Source organism: Vigna radiata, chromosome 6, assembly GCF_000741045.1.
Source record: "Vigna radiata var. radiata cultivar VC1973A chromosome 6, Vradiata_ver6, whole genome shotgun sequence".
In the NCBI taxonomy this organism is placed as follows: Eukaryota; Viridiplantae; Streptophyta; class Magnoliopsida; order Fabales; family Fabaceae; genus Vigna; species Vigna radiata.
The window spans coordinates 27,508-40,827 of NC_028356.1; the positions used below are offsets into that span (position 1 = coordinate 27,508).

General features: G+C 37.7%; 4 protein-coding genes across 6 annotated transcripts in view; 2 read left to right on the forward strand and 2 right to left on the reverse strand.

Annotated features, from left to right (window-relative positions):
• The window catches only part of LOC106763850 (monosaccharide-sensing protein 2), a 19,230-nt gene that overhangs the window by 4,151 nt on the left and 1,759 nt on the right, over positions 1-13,320 (forward strand). For both annotated transcript variants that reach the window (XM_022781745.1, XM_014648014.2), the window contains one exon: positions 12,220-12,899. In XM_022781745.1, the coding sequence (XP_022637466.1) occupies positions 12,220-12,899 (680 nt within the window). The remainder of the gene's footprint in view (positions 1-12,219; positions 12,900-13,320) is intronic.
• On the forward strand, positions 7-1,634 carry LOC106763854 (monosaccharide-sensing protein 2). The gene is made up of 2 exons (XM_014648017.1): positions 7-101; positions 916-1,634. The coding sequence occupies exons 1-2, from the start codon at positions 49-51 to the stop codon at positions 1,358-1,360; spliced, it is 498 nt and encodes a 165-aa protein (XP_014503503.1). The 5' UTR covers positions 7-48; the 3' UTR covers positions 1,361-1,634.
• Positions 3,061-5,313, reverse strand: LOC106763853 (homoserine kinase). The gene is made up of 2 exons (XM_014648016.2): positions 4,090-5,313; positions 3,061-3,484 (listed from the first exon to the last, which is right to left on the reverse strand). The coding sequence occupies exon 1, from the start codon at positions 5,220-5,222 to the stop codon at positions 4,119-4,121; it is 1,104 nt and encodes a 367-aa protein (XP_014503502.1). The 5' UTR covers positions 5,223-5,313; the 3' UTR covers positions 3,061-3,484; positions 4,090-4,118.
• On the reverse strand, positions 8,153-11,954 carry LOC106763849 (glutamate receptor 3.2). 2 transcript variants are annotated; one of them, XM_014648012.2, is made up of 6 exons: positions 11,267-11,953; positions 9,849-11,182; positions 9,467-9,744; positions 9,329-9,360; positions 8,833-9,227; positions 8,153-8,714 (listed from the first exon to the last, which is right to left on the reverse strand). In XM_014648012.2, the coding sequence occupies exons 1-6, from the start codon at positions 11,562-11,564 to the stop codon at positions 8,286-8,288; spliced, it is 2,766 nt and encodes a 921-aa protein (XP_014503498.1). In that variant the 5' UTR covers positions 11,565-11,953; the 3' UTR covers positions 8,153-8,285. The 2 variants fall into 2 exon arrangements, with proteins under 2 accessions (XP_014503498.1, XP_014503499.1); XM_014648013.2 differs by having other exon boundaries at positions 8,598-8,714; positions 8,814-9,227; positions 11,267-11,954.

Genomic DNA, 13,320 nt, shown 5'->3' on the forward strand with positions numbered 1-13,320 from the left:
GGTTCTACTTCTGCGTCTTTTCTTATTAGTTGTGTGACAACCTTGTTAATGTTACCTTGTATAGCTGTGGCCATGAGGCTCATGGATATATCTGGCAGAAGGTATGCATCTTTCTCTTCTAACTTTTTGTTGGATCTTCTTGTTTAAATGATAAGATTTGTTTCAATTGGTGGATGTATCCTGGCGATGATTTTTTAATGGATAAACTCTTTACATTGCATTTTTTCCTGTACGTTATTTGCTATATTTTGCAATTTATGGTGCTATTTCAACAACAATTGCGTTTGAAATTACAACTATTGCAAAGTTCTCTGGATCAAAAGCAAAATTACAGCGAGCACGGCAGTAAATGTTGGGTAATGATGTTTCAACTGAGAGAAAGCTAAATGTGTTAATGATAAGAATGCCGGGGGTGAATGAACGGACATATAAGAAAGCATAAGAATAGGAGTGTTTTTATCCTGGAAAATGTTGAAGTTAGCATCCATAGATATAGAAACTCATTCAAACTAGGATGTTCGAAGATCGATGAAGGATCTAGTGAGAAAAGTTATTCGAATCGAAATGCTCTGATTAAAAGACAGTAAAACTTAGGAAATCATAAGTAGTGGGCATTAGATTTTTTTGTTTGTTTTTTTTTTAATAAATTTGCTCTATCTTTTGTTTCAATTTTGGTTTTTATTGAGCTCATCCATGTACATTGATTCAACCTAGTGAGTAAGGATTTGTTGTGGTGGAAGTGCTGTTTTGTTTTGCATTTAAGTTCCCATGTGAAAGTATCTGAGATAACTATAGAGTGTTACCTTAATATATGATATTTGCGTAGTGTGAATATATGATATTCTGTTTTGCTTTTTTTTAACGGATTCTGTATACTTCCCCCATTACCTTTTTCTGGTCTTTTTCTTAATGCAGGACCTTGCTGCTGACCACAATCCCCGTCTTGATAGTGGCTCTTCTGATATTAGTAGTAGGGAGTCTTGTAGAATTCAACAGTAGTGTGAATGCTTTTATCTCAACTTTGAGTGTCATTGTCTACTTCTGTTGTTTCGTCATGGGTTTTGGGCCAATTCCTAATATCCTTTGTTCAGAGATCTTCCCAACTAGAATTCGTGGTCTATGCATAGCTATATGTGCTCTTACATTTTGGATATGTGACATCATCGTCACGTACACGCTCCCAGTTATGCTTAATTCTGTGGGCCTTGGTGGTGTTTTTGGTATGTATGCGATCGTATGCATCATAGCTTGGGTGTTTGTCTTCTTAAAAGTTCCAGAAACCAAAGGCATGCCACTGGAAGTGATAACTGAGTTCTTCTCTGTCGGGGCAAAGCAAGCCGAAGCTGTCAGTGGTAGCTGAGTTAACATTATTGGAACTTTTCTTCAATATAAAATTGATTTCAATATATGGTTTACTCCTCTTCAGGCACCCCTCCAACTTAAAATATCTTCATTGTGGGAAGGGATTTGGGATTATAATCTATTTCTTTCGAAATTGATTTTATAACCCATATTTCGTGATTTATATGATTTTAAAGGAAAATACTGTTACTTATCTTAGTCGTCAGCAGTAGTGTGAAACATTGTGAAGATTTTAATTTCAGGAAGTAAAGCAGGAATTTTGGGATGTTAAATGTACATTGTTAAGTCTTCAATTTTAAACATGGTGTTTTGCGGAAGGGATGTCAGTGAAAGTAAGAATTTTGGGAATAATAAAAATAGGAATGGTTTCTTTTTTTGGTATGTAATGTCTACCATAGAAATTATAATCAATGTTAAATATTTGTAAGGTTTTTTGCATGGGTATTATAAATGTTCTGAGAATGTTAGTGTTTTAAAAATGGCGAAGATGCTGAATATAACTTCAATTATTATATATTGTCAATATTCTTTAAAACATTATTGGCATCTTAATAAACTTTATTTTTGACCAGTTGTTTTGAAAGTTACATTTTTCTAATTTGACTACAGACAAGAATATATACATAAAGGGGTCTAGCTTTTGAAGGGCAAATTAATTAGTATTTGATAAAAATGAACTTTTGTTGGTATTATAACCTTTTAGTAATTATGTGTTCCAGAATGCATCATCCTTCTTTTTGTCAAAAAATTAATTTACAGTATTAAGAGAGTTTACTCTGAGTTCCTTCTCAACAACTCTCGCTTATAAATAATAAATATTATTATTTATCAAAATTAAATACTAAATAATGAGTTGTTTGAATTTGTTTAAAAAAAATTCCAGGAACCAAATTGAATAAGTTACTATCAAGTTATACCATACTATCCCATACACCTTTCACAATCAAAACAATTCGAGTAACCTTACCCTTACTTCTTTCATTTTTTAAATACTTTATTTCTTAAAATAAAAAATAGCATCAAAATTTTTAATCAACTCATCCATTTGAAGTAAGATTATATTTTAAATTTACATGTAATAAACTTAATAACTGTTTTTGGATGTAGTAATTAAAGATGAGTAATTACTTTTTATTCTTTTATTTTATATAATTATAATTTCATATTTGACAAGAAAAAAAGATATATTTTTATTGATTTTAAAAAAGGAAATTATGTTTATTACTGTGATTTTTAATTTTGTAAAAAAATAATTTAATTAATAATTTAGATTAAAAGAATCGAGGTACAAGTACTAGTATACCTACTTCCCATGAGAATGAAAATGAAATAAATTTTATACTCGTTAAATATAAAGATGTAAATGAACTTTTATTTTATAGATGGAACTGATAATCAAACCCTTACATGCCGGATTCTCATCCCTAGCAATAAACTAAAATTTTGTAAAGCCTAATTTAGCAGCAAAATATTTTAAATGATTAATGTGATTACTAATTCTTTAAAACATGATCTTAGAGGGTTTAACAATTTATTTTATAACAAATAAAATTAGTTAAAGATTGGATTTTACAAGAAAAGTTAAACAGGCACGGCACTTCAGTTAATCTTAAAACAATCCTTCGACGAGCAAGGATACACATCCTATGGAAACTAGATCCTAAAACCGTGATAAAGTCCCAATGCATTTTTCTTAGATTTAACTAGGAAAAAGGGAAAATTGACATTGAAATGACAAATATAAGTACTACAGAACAATTAGTGAAAAACATTTTACATGCTACCGAAAAGCATGATTAACACAATGAAACTAGGAGTAACTAGAAAGACAAAAAGGTTCCCAAGTAGCGAGTAGGAAAAGAAAACACAAGCAAAGAAAACCTAAAACCTGCCTTTGAGCTCGCCATAGCACTGACCTGATCTAGTTCTTTCATAATTATTCATCTATTTAAATTGTCGCCACCCAGATGCAGATGCAGCTCCCAGCTTGGTTTATGTTTCTCTTTTTATTCAGACCTCCACACCAGATTGCTGCTTTTCCTTTATCAGATACACTTGATGAGCAGCACCACTAGTGTCCCGGGGAAGTGAAAGAAATCCAATTTTTGAAATGTTCAAGATTCTGGTAAGCATATTAATTTAAGTAAGAATTCATTCGGCGCTAGATAACCCATTGGCTACAAATAACAAAAGCCGAGACAGATTCCATGGAATTTCAGTCATGGATGCATTTAAAAAGGATACGCAATTCAAAACCTGAACAAAATTCTAAACTCAAGATTTAATCAGAATATCACAACAATTTCAAGAAGCTTAGAACAGAAACTGTGGGGTTGGGAACAAAATGCGAGTGGACTTGTGCTGACACAATGATGATGTATATGAATGTTCAGAGGCAAAATAGATCAACAATAATCTGATCTGAAAACTGTCTTCATTTTATATAATACCATTCAAGTTTCTGATGCGAAGGAGAAAAGTGGGGAGTTGAGACATGGCAAGAACATGGCAAAAGTTTTTTATTTGACGAAAAGAGTCAGTAGAGTGATTCATCAGAACAGAACAATTTGTGCAAGAGAGTAGTCCAAAAACGCAAAAGGATGTGAGAAGCATTATGGTAAATGGTGGTGTCAGATAGTAACATAAGCAATGATGAAAAATGTATGTGAGATAGGAAATGTTACTGGGGTGATCAGACAGTGGAGCAGGGAAGAGAAGAGAAGTTACCATTGGAAAGGAAGGCACTGAGATAGAAGTCAATCTAGAATGCGTCTAGCACCAAGGCGATCGAGCTGTAAAACTTTTGCAGAAGCCTTCAAATTGCCGTGGCTGAGAAAGGCTTGAATCATGTGTTGGGCAATGGCATGTCCGGTAGGCTCATCATCGATGACGGCAACGGCGGTGGGGCCAGCGCCACTGATGGTACAGCCAAAGGCCCCAGCCTGAAGGGCAGCCTTCTTAACAGCCTCCATGCCGGGAATTAAGGGGGCACGCCGGGGCTCAACGATCTTGTCAGAGGACAAAGCCTTCCCCAAACCAACCACGTCACCCTTCAACACCGCCGCCACCAGAGCGCCAGCCTGGCTGCAATTCCAAACGTGGTGCGCCATCCCAATCTCGCTGGGGAGCGCTGCGCGCATCTTCTTAGTCGGGGCTTCGAATTCTGGACTCACCAGCACGAAATACAGCTCCTTCTCCGCAGGAAACTTTAGCTCTATCAACTGCAGTGGCTCGTAGCTCTGAATCAGCACGAAACCCCCCATGATCGATGGGGCCACGTTGTCCGCGTGATACCCCGAGACCTTCTCTTCCGATTTCAACGACGCCACAACAAGATCCTCCACGCTCAATCTCTTCCCAAACATCTCGTTCACCGCCACGGCCGCAGCGGCGGCGCTGGCGGCGCTCGATCCCAGACCGCTTCCCAAAGGAAGGCCCTTCTGCAGGGAGAGCGAGAGGCCGACGGATCGAATGGAGAGCATTTTCATGACTTCGATGGCGGCGATGCCAGCGCAGTTCCAAAGAGGGTTTTTGCTGAGCTTGTCGGGAGCGTGGCCGGTGATGTCGGAGATGCGTATCTCGCCCGGGTGAACCTGTGGGTCGACCCTGACGGAGACAATGTCCCCCATCCCGTCGACGGCGCAACCTAGGAAGTCGAAGCCCGGACCGAGATTGGCGACGGTGGCTGGAGCAAACGCTTTGACGAATGTGGTTACGGGTCGGGGCTCCGTTCGAGTATTGAGCGAGACGCTGTTGCTGTTGCCGCTGCCGCTGCTGCAGCATCTGAATCTTGCTATCGGCATCTCACTGCCTTTGAAACTCGCCGGAGACGGACACAGGAAGTAAGTTGCCGTCGCCATTTCCACTTCTCTTCCCACCACTCTCCCCACTTACAAACCTATACTTAATAATAAATAATTAATCTCACTTTCTCTCTCAAATTGAAATTATAATATCAGTGTTGTTATTATTATTATATATAGAACTGTTTTCACTTAAATTTGATTTTCTTTTTTTTTTTTTCGTCATTCACATATGAAATCTGTACTGTACTGGCAGCTGACTGTTTTAGAGGAGTGTCATCCGCATTAGTGATCACGGGTAAGATGGATGTCATTAATATTCAGTTAATATATTTAATAGTTATATCAAAGACAAATATATGGTATTTATGAATGATTAGCAGATTATATTGCACAAATATACTGTATTAAATGAATATTTAATATAATTAATGGGTTGGACAATTATGAGGCCAATAAATATAATATTAATGTTCAGGTAAAATCATTTTATTCTCAATTACTAACACAAAAAGCAATATCGTTGACGCGTCAGAGTGTCTTTTGCAGGTACTCTTACCCTCGGCTTGAACGGGAAGAATTTGGAGCAGGAAGATTAGAAGTCAGAAAATAAAGAGAGCAACAACAAAAGAATGGCATGTTTCTCGATCCTACAAAATATCTACCGAAACATAATGGCGTCCACCGTGGGACTGAGGACAGCAACACCCAGTTAAGATCACAAGGAGGCAAGGCAGTACTCAACACTTACGTCCCACTTTAAGTTTTATTTCAACTAAGTACAATTTGTAGTTCGACGTTGAAGGAATAACGCAAGATATTTTTAGTGTTTTATATGTTGATTTAGGACACTCATACTACGTTATCGACAACCTTAAACTCTAGTGGTCCACACCGCTCGGTGGTTCTAAAACTAATTCACCTTAAGCTCTTGTGGTCCATGTCGCTCGGTGGTTCTAAAACGAATTCATCTTAAATTCTAGTGGCCCACGCTGCTCGGTGGTTCTAAAACGAATTCACCTTAAACTCTAGGGGTTCACGCCGCTTAGTGGCTCTAAAACGAATTCACCTTAAACTCTAGCGGTCCACGCCACTCGGTGTTCTAAAACGAATTCATCTTAAACTTTAGCGGTCCACGCCGCTCGGTGGTTCTAAAAGGAATTCACCTTAAATTTTAGTGGCTCACACCGCTCGGTGGTTGGCTCACACCGCTCGGTGGTTCTAAAACAAATTCACCTTAAACTCTAGTGGCCCACGCTGCTCGGTGGTTCTAAAATGAATTCACTTTAAACTCTAGCGATCCATGCCACTCGGTGGTGCTAAAACAAATTCACCTTAAACTCAGGTGGCGCACGCCGCTCGATGGGTCCAAGCGAAGCTACCTCAACTCTAGTAGCAAACGCCATTTGGTGAGTCTAAAACGAATCATCTTGATCGGCAGTAAGCCCAAACACCTAAAAACTAGCAAATTTCAACTCACTATATAAAACCCCTTCGCACATGCAAATAGCTGCTCGAGGCTTGGGGGGCTTAATGTACTATGCCCGGGTAGCTGACCGTTCGAGGGGAGTGTCATCCGCACTGACCGGAAATCCAGTGATCACGAGACAGGTAAGATGGGTAAGATGGATGTCATTAATGGTCAGTTAATATATTTAATAACCGTACCAAAGACAAATATATGGTATTTTTGTGTAATTAAGAGATTATATTGTACAAATATATTGTATTATTGAATAATTAATATAATTAATGGGCTGGACAATTATGAGACCAATAAATATAATATTAATATTTAGGTAAAATCATCTTATTCTCAATTACTAACACAAGAACATAAAAAACAATATAATAAGCATATACAAAATATCTACGGAAAGAAAAATAAATAACTTAGTCTATTTTGGGATGACACAAAATGTTGGTAGTTTGGCCTAACCTTTCCAAAATTATTATTAAATCAATTTGAATGTTTAGTAATATGATTTGTATTAGATGTAGAGTTAAACAATACTGAGTTTGTTTTCTTTGAAATATATTTCCTTTTTCAAAAAGCAACTTTAAAAAAACTTAAAATCGTATTAATTATCCGGTTAACAATTTATTATGTTTATTCTTAAACCTAGCCGTTGGAATAAAACTTAATTAAAACTATAAAAATATGGGTGTTTATTTAGTTGGATAAGAATTTTTAGTTTTTATTTCAAAGCCTATTTTAAGTATTGAATAATTAAAATCTATTAAACAAAAGAATTTCTTGTGATCATGTGATCCATTAATTATCATTATATTAATCATGCCCTTACTTTTGTTTGTGGTTTAATTATTTTCCCTATTATCATGACACAATCAGCCATGTTCTAACAAACTTCAGTTCTAGTAGTAGCACTAATATTTGTGTTACTATAGAGACAAAATGTTGGAAATTAGGCTCTTTTTTCTTACTCCTCTATGGTTTCCTCTTGGATATTCATAAGAATTGTTAAAATTACTCTTTCTATGTATTACTCTATTTGGAATTATATAATTTAAAATGTATTTTATATTTTACATTTTAAAATATATATTTTTTATTTACAGAATATAAAATTTATATTTGGAAATGTACATTACAAAACGTATATTTTTTTTCATGTTTTGGATTATATATTTCAAAATATAAATTTGATAGTCCATAATACAAATTTTAAAATATATATTTTATTGTGTTATGAATTATACTTTCTATAATAAAAAAATATTGATGTTCAAACTGAAAATCCTAAAATAAAAAGTAAATTTGAAATTTATGGAGATGCAGTATGAAATTATGGGATTGCAGTAAGAATTTGCCTGGAAATTGAGTAGTGTTGAATCCGAGTAGGCAAGTCCATCCAGTACTCTAATATTGTTTTTGTTTCTTTGAATGCCAAGTTACAATTTTATAGTTTTCATTGTTAAAGCTATGTGCAATTTAATTTGCAAGTGAACGGTGAAGCTTGGAGCAAAAAAGCTTTAGAAGAAAATTAATTGAGGTGAGATGACATAAGAGAAGTAAATTAGAGAAGAATAGGTTTGAAGTAACTTTGTATATGTACAGAGAATGACATATGTTGATGAAAATGAGAATGATGAAGCTTATTACTGTACTCTCTCACTCCTGCTCTTTGATATGCTCCTCAAACGATTTGATGAAATATGTTCCAGTTTTCTTTTTAATTTCCTGGGAGATACGGCTTCTTTCTCGTCCACAAAATCCAGGAATGTTTGGATGCGTGTAGAACGTGAGCTGTCACGATTTGAAGGACCAGCTTTTATAGGGGATTTTTTGCTGAACTGGTGTAGCATAGATAAGAAGTATATCAAAAGCGCCATGAAACATGTTATCCCACATATTAGAAACAGGCCCTTGAAGCTATTCAATTGAAGTTGTTCATTCTCACTACTGCGATGAGCACAAGCCTTTTCTGAAAGCCACTTTTCATGGATCCTCTGAAGTTCACCATTCTCAGATAAAGTTAAAATGGCTGTTGACATATCAACTGCAAAAGGAGAGTCCCTAGGAAATGCCTGTCACCACACCCAACAAATTAATATGGAAATTCAATCAATCCTTGAAACTTATTACAGCCATAAATTAATCAAGATAACATAAAATCCACTTTATACCAATTCTAAAGATACTCACAAATCCCCATCCACTTTTGGTGAACTCTTGGCCCCTGATTGAGAATTCGCAGTGGTCTGAAAGGAATAGTTCTACATATGGCCTTTCATCCACCACTGCTGCAACTGTTCCTCTTTCAAGGGCAATGGCATATTCTTCTGGTGAGCCAAGAGGAACAAGCCTATGTTTGGGGATGTTGAGTTGCTCGGTTAGATAGTTTGCAGCAAACGAACCTACTTGGAATCCTATACGTTCATTGCTGGATATCAAGCTATCAATTCCTGTTATGGGTGAAGACAGCTGCTGCACTGTCAGAATTGATGTCAAGCTTGCAGTGTAGCTTGAATTGATTATCAGAACCACAAAAAGCCAGATAATCAACACAACTCGACCAAGTGGACTCACTGTGTTTTCTCCTGAAATAATGAAGAAACTTATTTATATCTACCAACAAGGATCACCAGAACAGAACATGTTTCTCGAATACGACATCAATTGCCAAAATGGGTGGACTTACTGTGCGCAAAGAACATGGTTGAGAAACTAAACCTGCAACAGCATACAAAGATGATCAGTTATGTCAAGATATATATGTACACAAGTCAATTCAGAAGGGAAGTAAAGTTCAGTAATAGGAAAACTCCTCGGTACTTACCAAAGAACCGTAACTATCTGTTCCTTTGGCGGCCCCCGAAAGTCATCGTTTGTTCTATGTTCAAGAATCCACACCACTGTTCCAACAAAAAGGAAAAAAAATGCAGTGACACCCCACATCATTGGAGTAAATGGTCGCAAGAAAGCCCAAGCATGCGACTTCAATTTGTTTACCGGAGCAACCACAACTAGCCCCGACTCTATATATGGTTGAGTAAAATCCACAATCTTTGTTCGGTCAGTGACGATAGCAATGTCACCTACAGCAACATCGAAAACCTGCAGATGCAAGCGTAATAAAATCAATAAAAGCAAGAAAATTAGCATGTTTGTACTATGTAATAGAAGGATTGTAATTTTTTTTTGGGTATTGGTTACATTACATCAAGAGTAATCATGTTGACAAGATCATAGTAGCTTGGGTTATTTTCTCCATCTCCAAATAGAACGAACTTATACTGAACTGTATATGGAAGAAGTTTTATGGCAGCTCGGAATATCTCTATGCAATATCCTTGAACTGCATTGGAGGCATTTATTTGTGAGACTATGGCTCTATAACTAACTCTGTTGGGAACTCCAATTCTCAGTTGCCTCCCATTATGTGGGAAAACCCATCCACGAGGCCTTTCTATGGTATTTCCAGGCCATATGACAGGCTTTAGATGCTGGCTTGAAATTGAACGATTGGCAGGCTTCAACTGAAGTTTCTCAGGGGTGATTACGGAGAGTCCAGAGTAATTAGACCAGTAACCGATGCTCCGAAAACCTGTGGCAATTACATTAATGATTTCATATGATGGATGTGGAGGAGATCTATCTGAACCAAAGTGAATAGGTCCAGTCAATCCAGTCATATTAATGCCCAATATGTTATCAAGTAGTTGCTTCCCTCCTTCAAAAACGCTCAAAGCACCCAGATTCAGATTCTCTTCCCCCGTACTACTTAAATTTTTGTTAGAAAATGAAACCTTTCCTTTCTGATCAAAGAATAAGTTCAGTGCCCGAGCAATCGTCCACACAGAATCATACGCATAGAGTCCGTATGGATTTAACCCAATTGAGCCATTACTTAAGTGTTTCCACCTTGAGATAAATGCCTGTTTTTTTAAGGATTGAGGGGTGTGAGGGCGAAGGGTAAGAGCTCCTAGAATTGAATTAGAAGTGTTTGAAGCAGAAGATGAATCTAAAACAGTCGATAACCATGCAGTAGCTATCCAAACATACCCTTTGGACATCATTTCTTGTTTTTGAGCCAGGTCAAAAACCAGGAGACCAGTTTTGGCGAAGGTGTGTAAAACGATTATTCGAGACTCCATGCTCTTAATCTTCACTAACTGACTGGTAATAAAGCTTGGAGTGGCGGTTGGTTCAGGAGGCAGTGCTGCTTTGTAAGACAACTTACAACCCCTTTCTGCAAGTTTATCCCCCAAAACAGTTACCCCATTTCGACCCGGATCATCATCATTGAATATTGCTATGACTTCTCTCCAACCATAATTACTAATCATGTCTGCAATTGCAGTCATCTGGAACTGATCGCTGGGCGCTGTTTGGACAAAATAAGGATACTGGAGAGGTGTTAGGGTGGAATCCAGAGCCGTGAAGGAGAGCAGGGGAACATGGAGCTCATTTGCGAGATGCGAAAGCACATGGGCCATTCCTGAGGTTTGTGGACCGATTATAGCCACTGTGTCGGTCATCAAGAACTTGAGGGCTGTAATCAAGTGCACCAGTCAGCACCAATCAACAATCAAAATAAGAATATCAAACAAGCAAGTGATAGGCACTGATACCATACCCCCAATGAAGCCAAGAAAACTACTGAAGTTGGAATCATGGATCTTTATGGACAATCTGCGTCCCCCCAGGATGCGGGGATCGGAGTTTACGTCTTGCTCAGCTGCTTCGATGGCAATTTTGGAAACTTTGCCGTTTATAGTTTGCAATGTGAATATGGCACCGATATTTACGACATCATCGGCATCATGTCGGGAAGCTTCTTCTCTTGCTGTTGATGATCCATGTAATAGGATGAATGTGAAGGCAAGGAATAGCAGATTCATGAAGAACCTACGATAGGCAAGCTGGACATTCATGTATTTATGAACAAAGGATGAAGATGGCGAAGAGAGAGATGCAAATTATTATAATTATAGCGAGAGACAGTGAAAGCAGATAGCGGGAGACAGTGAAAGCAGAAAGCGGAGGTGGAGGTGGAGGTGGACCACTCTACCACCATAGTTTGTGCTCACTTGGTACCAAGTTGGAGTCAGAGCAAAGCGCCATTTTGGCAATAGTTCAAAATGCTAAATGTGCGCATCAGATTATGACGTTTCAAATATGGCAATTTCAACGTCGAAGTGCTGTTGTCAGAGTTTATTGTATGGCATGGTCTTGTCTGTCTAATCTTATGTTGCAGTGCTCATTAACTAACGCACTACTCGTGTGAATTATACGCTTTCTTCTACAACAATACTTTTTCTTCCTATCTGGACACCTTTCACAAATGGCATATCTGTACCACATGTCCATGCCTAATAAAGTGGATAAGTTCATCATGCCAAGAGGAATTTAGGAGTGTTCATAGGTCATGTAATTATAATGAAGTGAACCTGCAAATATAGAATATATCAATGCAATCTAGGATCACTGATTCATCATGGCTAGATTGTACTTTCTTTTTATTTAATTACTGATTGATCATTTGGTAATACTTTCATAAAATTAAAAAGATTAATGCAAATCCAAGTGGTCTGGTGGACCCTCTTGTTAAGCTCTTTGGTAGTGTCCACGAGAAGTTCCCAGAAGCAGGAAGCATGCGTGGAAGCGCACTTTTTCCACACTTTGGAAGCATGTTTAGTGTGGGGGGAAATCAACTTAGGAATGAAGATTGGGATGAAGAAAGCGCTGCCAGGGAGGGTGATGATTATGTCTCTGATGCTGNTGCCGATGATTCTGATGACAATTTGCAGAGTCCATTGATCTCACGACAAGCAACANGTGTGGATAGGGACATGGCTGCTCCCACGNAGGGTAGCATGAGGCAAGGTAGTCTTGTGCAAGGAGAAGCTGCTGGAAACACAGGGATTGGTGGTGGATGGCAGCTGGCATGGAAATGGTCTGAAAAAGATGGCGTTGTCAAGAGAATATATTTACACGAAGAAGGTGGTCCTGGATCGAGACGTGGGTCTCTCATCTCCCTTCCAGGTGGTGATGCACCGACCCTAACGGATGGTGAGATTGTTCAGGCTGCTGCCCTGGTGAGTCAGTCAGCCCTTTATAACAAGGANCTTATGCATCAGCAGCCAGTTGGACCAGCTATGATCCATCCATCCGAAACAGCTGCAAAAGGACCAAGTTGGAGTGATCTTTTTGAGCCTGGAGTGAAGCATGCACTGATTGTGGGGGTGGGGATTCAAATTCTTCAACAGGTAATGAATCTTTTCAATATCTGTTTCTTTTTTTTTTTGTTTCTATGCGTTTACACTGCCTTCCTGTGCTTTCACATTCATGCATTGGCTTGTTTTGTAACCCTGTCATGTATACTGATGCTTTGTTATCTTGTTCCCTTTATTGAAAACAAATGAATTTGTGAGGGCAATATTGACTCTACATTTGTGCAGTTTGTTTACAGCATACGCNCTCGTATTCAGTTCATACATAGTTTCTTTGAGCTTCAATTAATGCGGCCACTTGTGNTTGCTGTTTGATTTTAAGTTTTCGGGTGATTTTTGTCAGTATTGATTATAGAAGATTCATTACTAAACAAAATATTAAACTAGGATATGCAACATGAAAAGTGATGTGAGTGACATTATTTTGGTTAAAGTATTGTCAGAGGAAGTAACTTTT

Bases quoted from the DNA above. Each gene is read 5' to 3' on its own strand.
- LOC106763853 (XM_014648016.2), bottom strand. From the start codon at position 5,222: ATGGCGACGGCAACTTACTTCCTGTGTCCGTCTCCGGCGAGTTTCAAA.
- LOC106763854 (XM_014648017.1), top strand. From the start codon at position 49: ATGTTACCTTGTATAGCTGTGGCCATGAGGCTCATGGATATATCTGGC. The intron at 102-915 runs GTATGCATCTTT...TTCTTAATGCAG, and splicing joins ATGGATATATCTGGCAGAAG to GACCTTGCTGCTGACCACAA.
- LOC106763849 (XM_014648012.2), bottom strand. From the start codon at position 11,564: ATGAATGTCCAGCTTGCCTATCGTAGGTTCTTCATGAATCTGCTATTC. The intron at 11,183-11,266 runs GTATGGTATCAG...ACTTGATTACAG, and splicing joins TTTTCTTGGCTTCATTGGGG to CCCTCAAGTTCTTGATGACC. The intron at 9,228-9,328 runs GTAAGTCCACCC...TCATTATTTCAG, and splicing joins AACCATGTTCTTTGCGCACA to GAGAAAACACAGTGAGTCCA.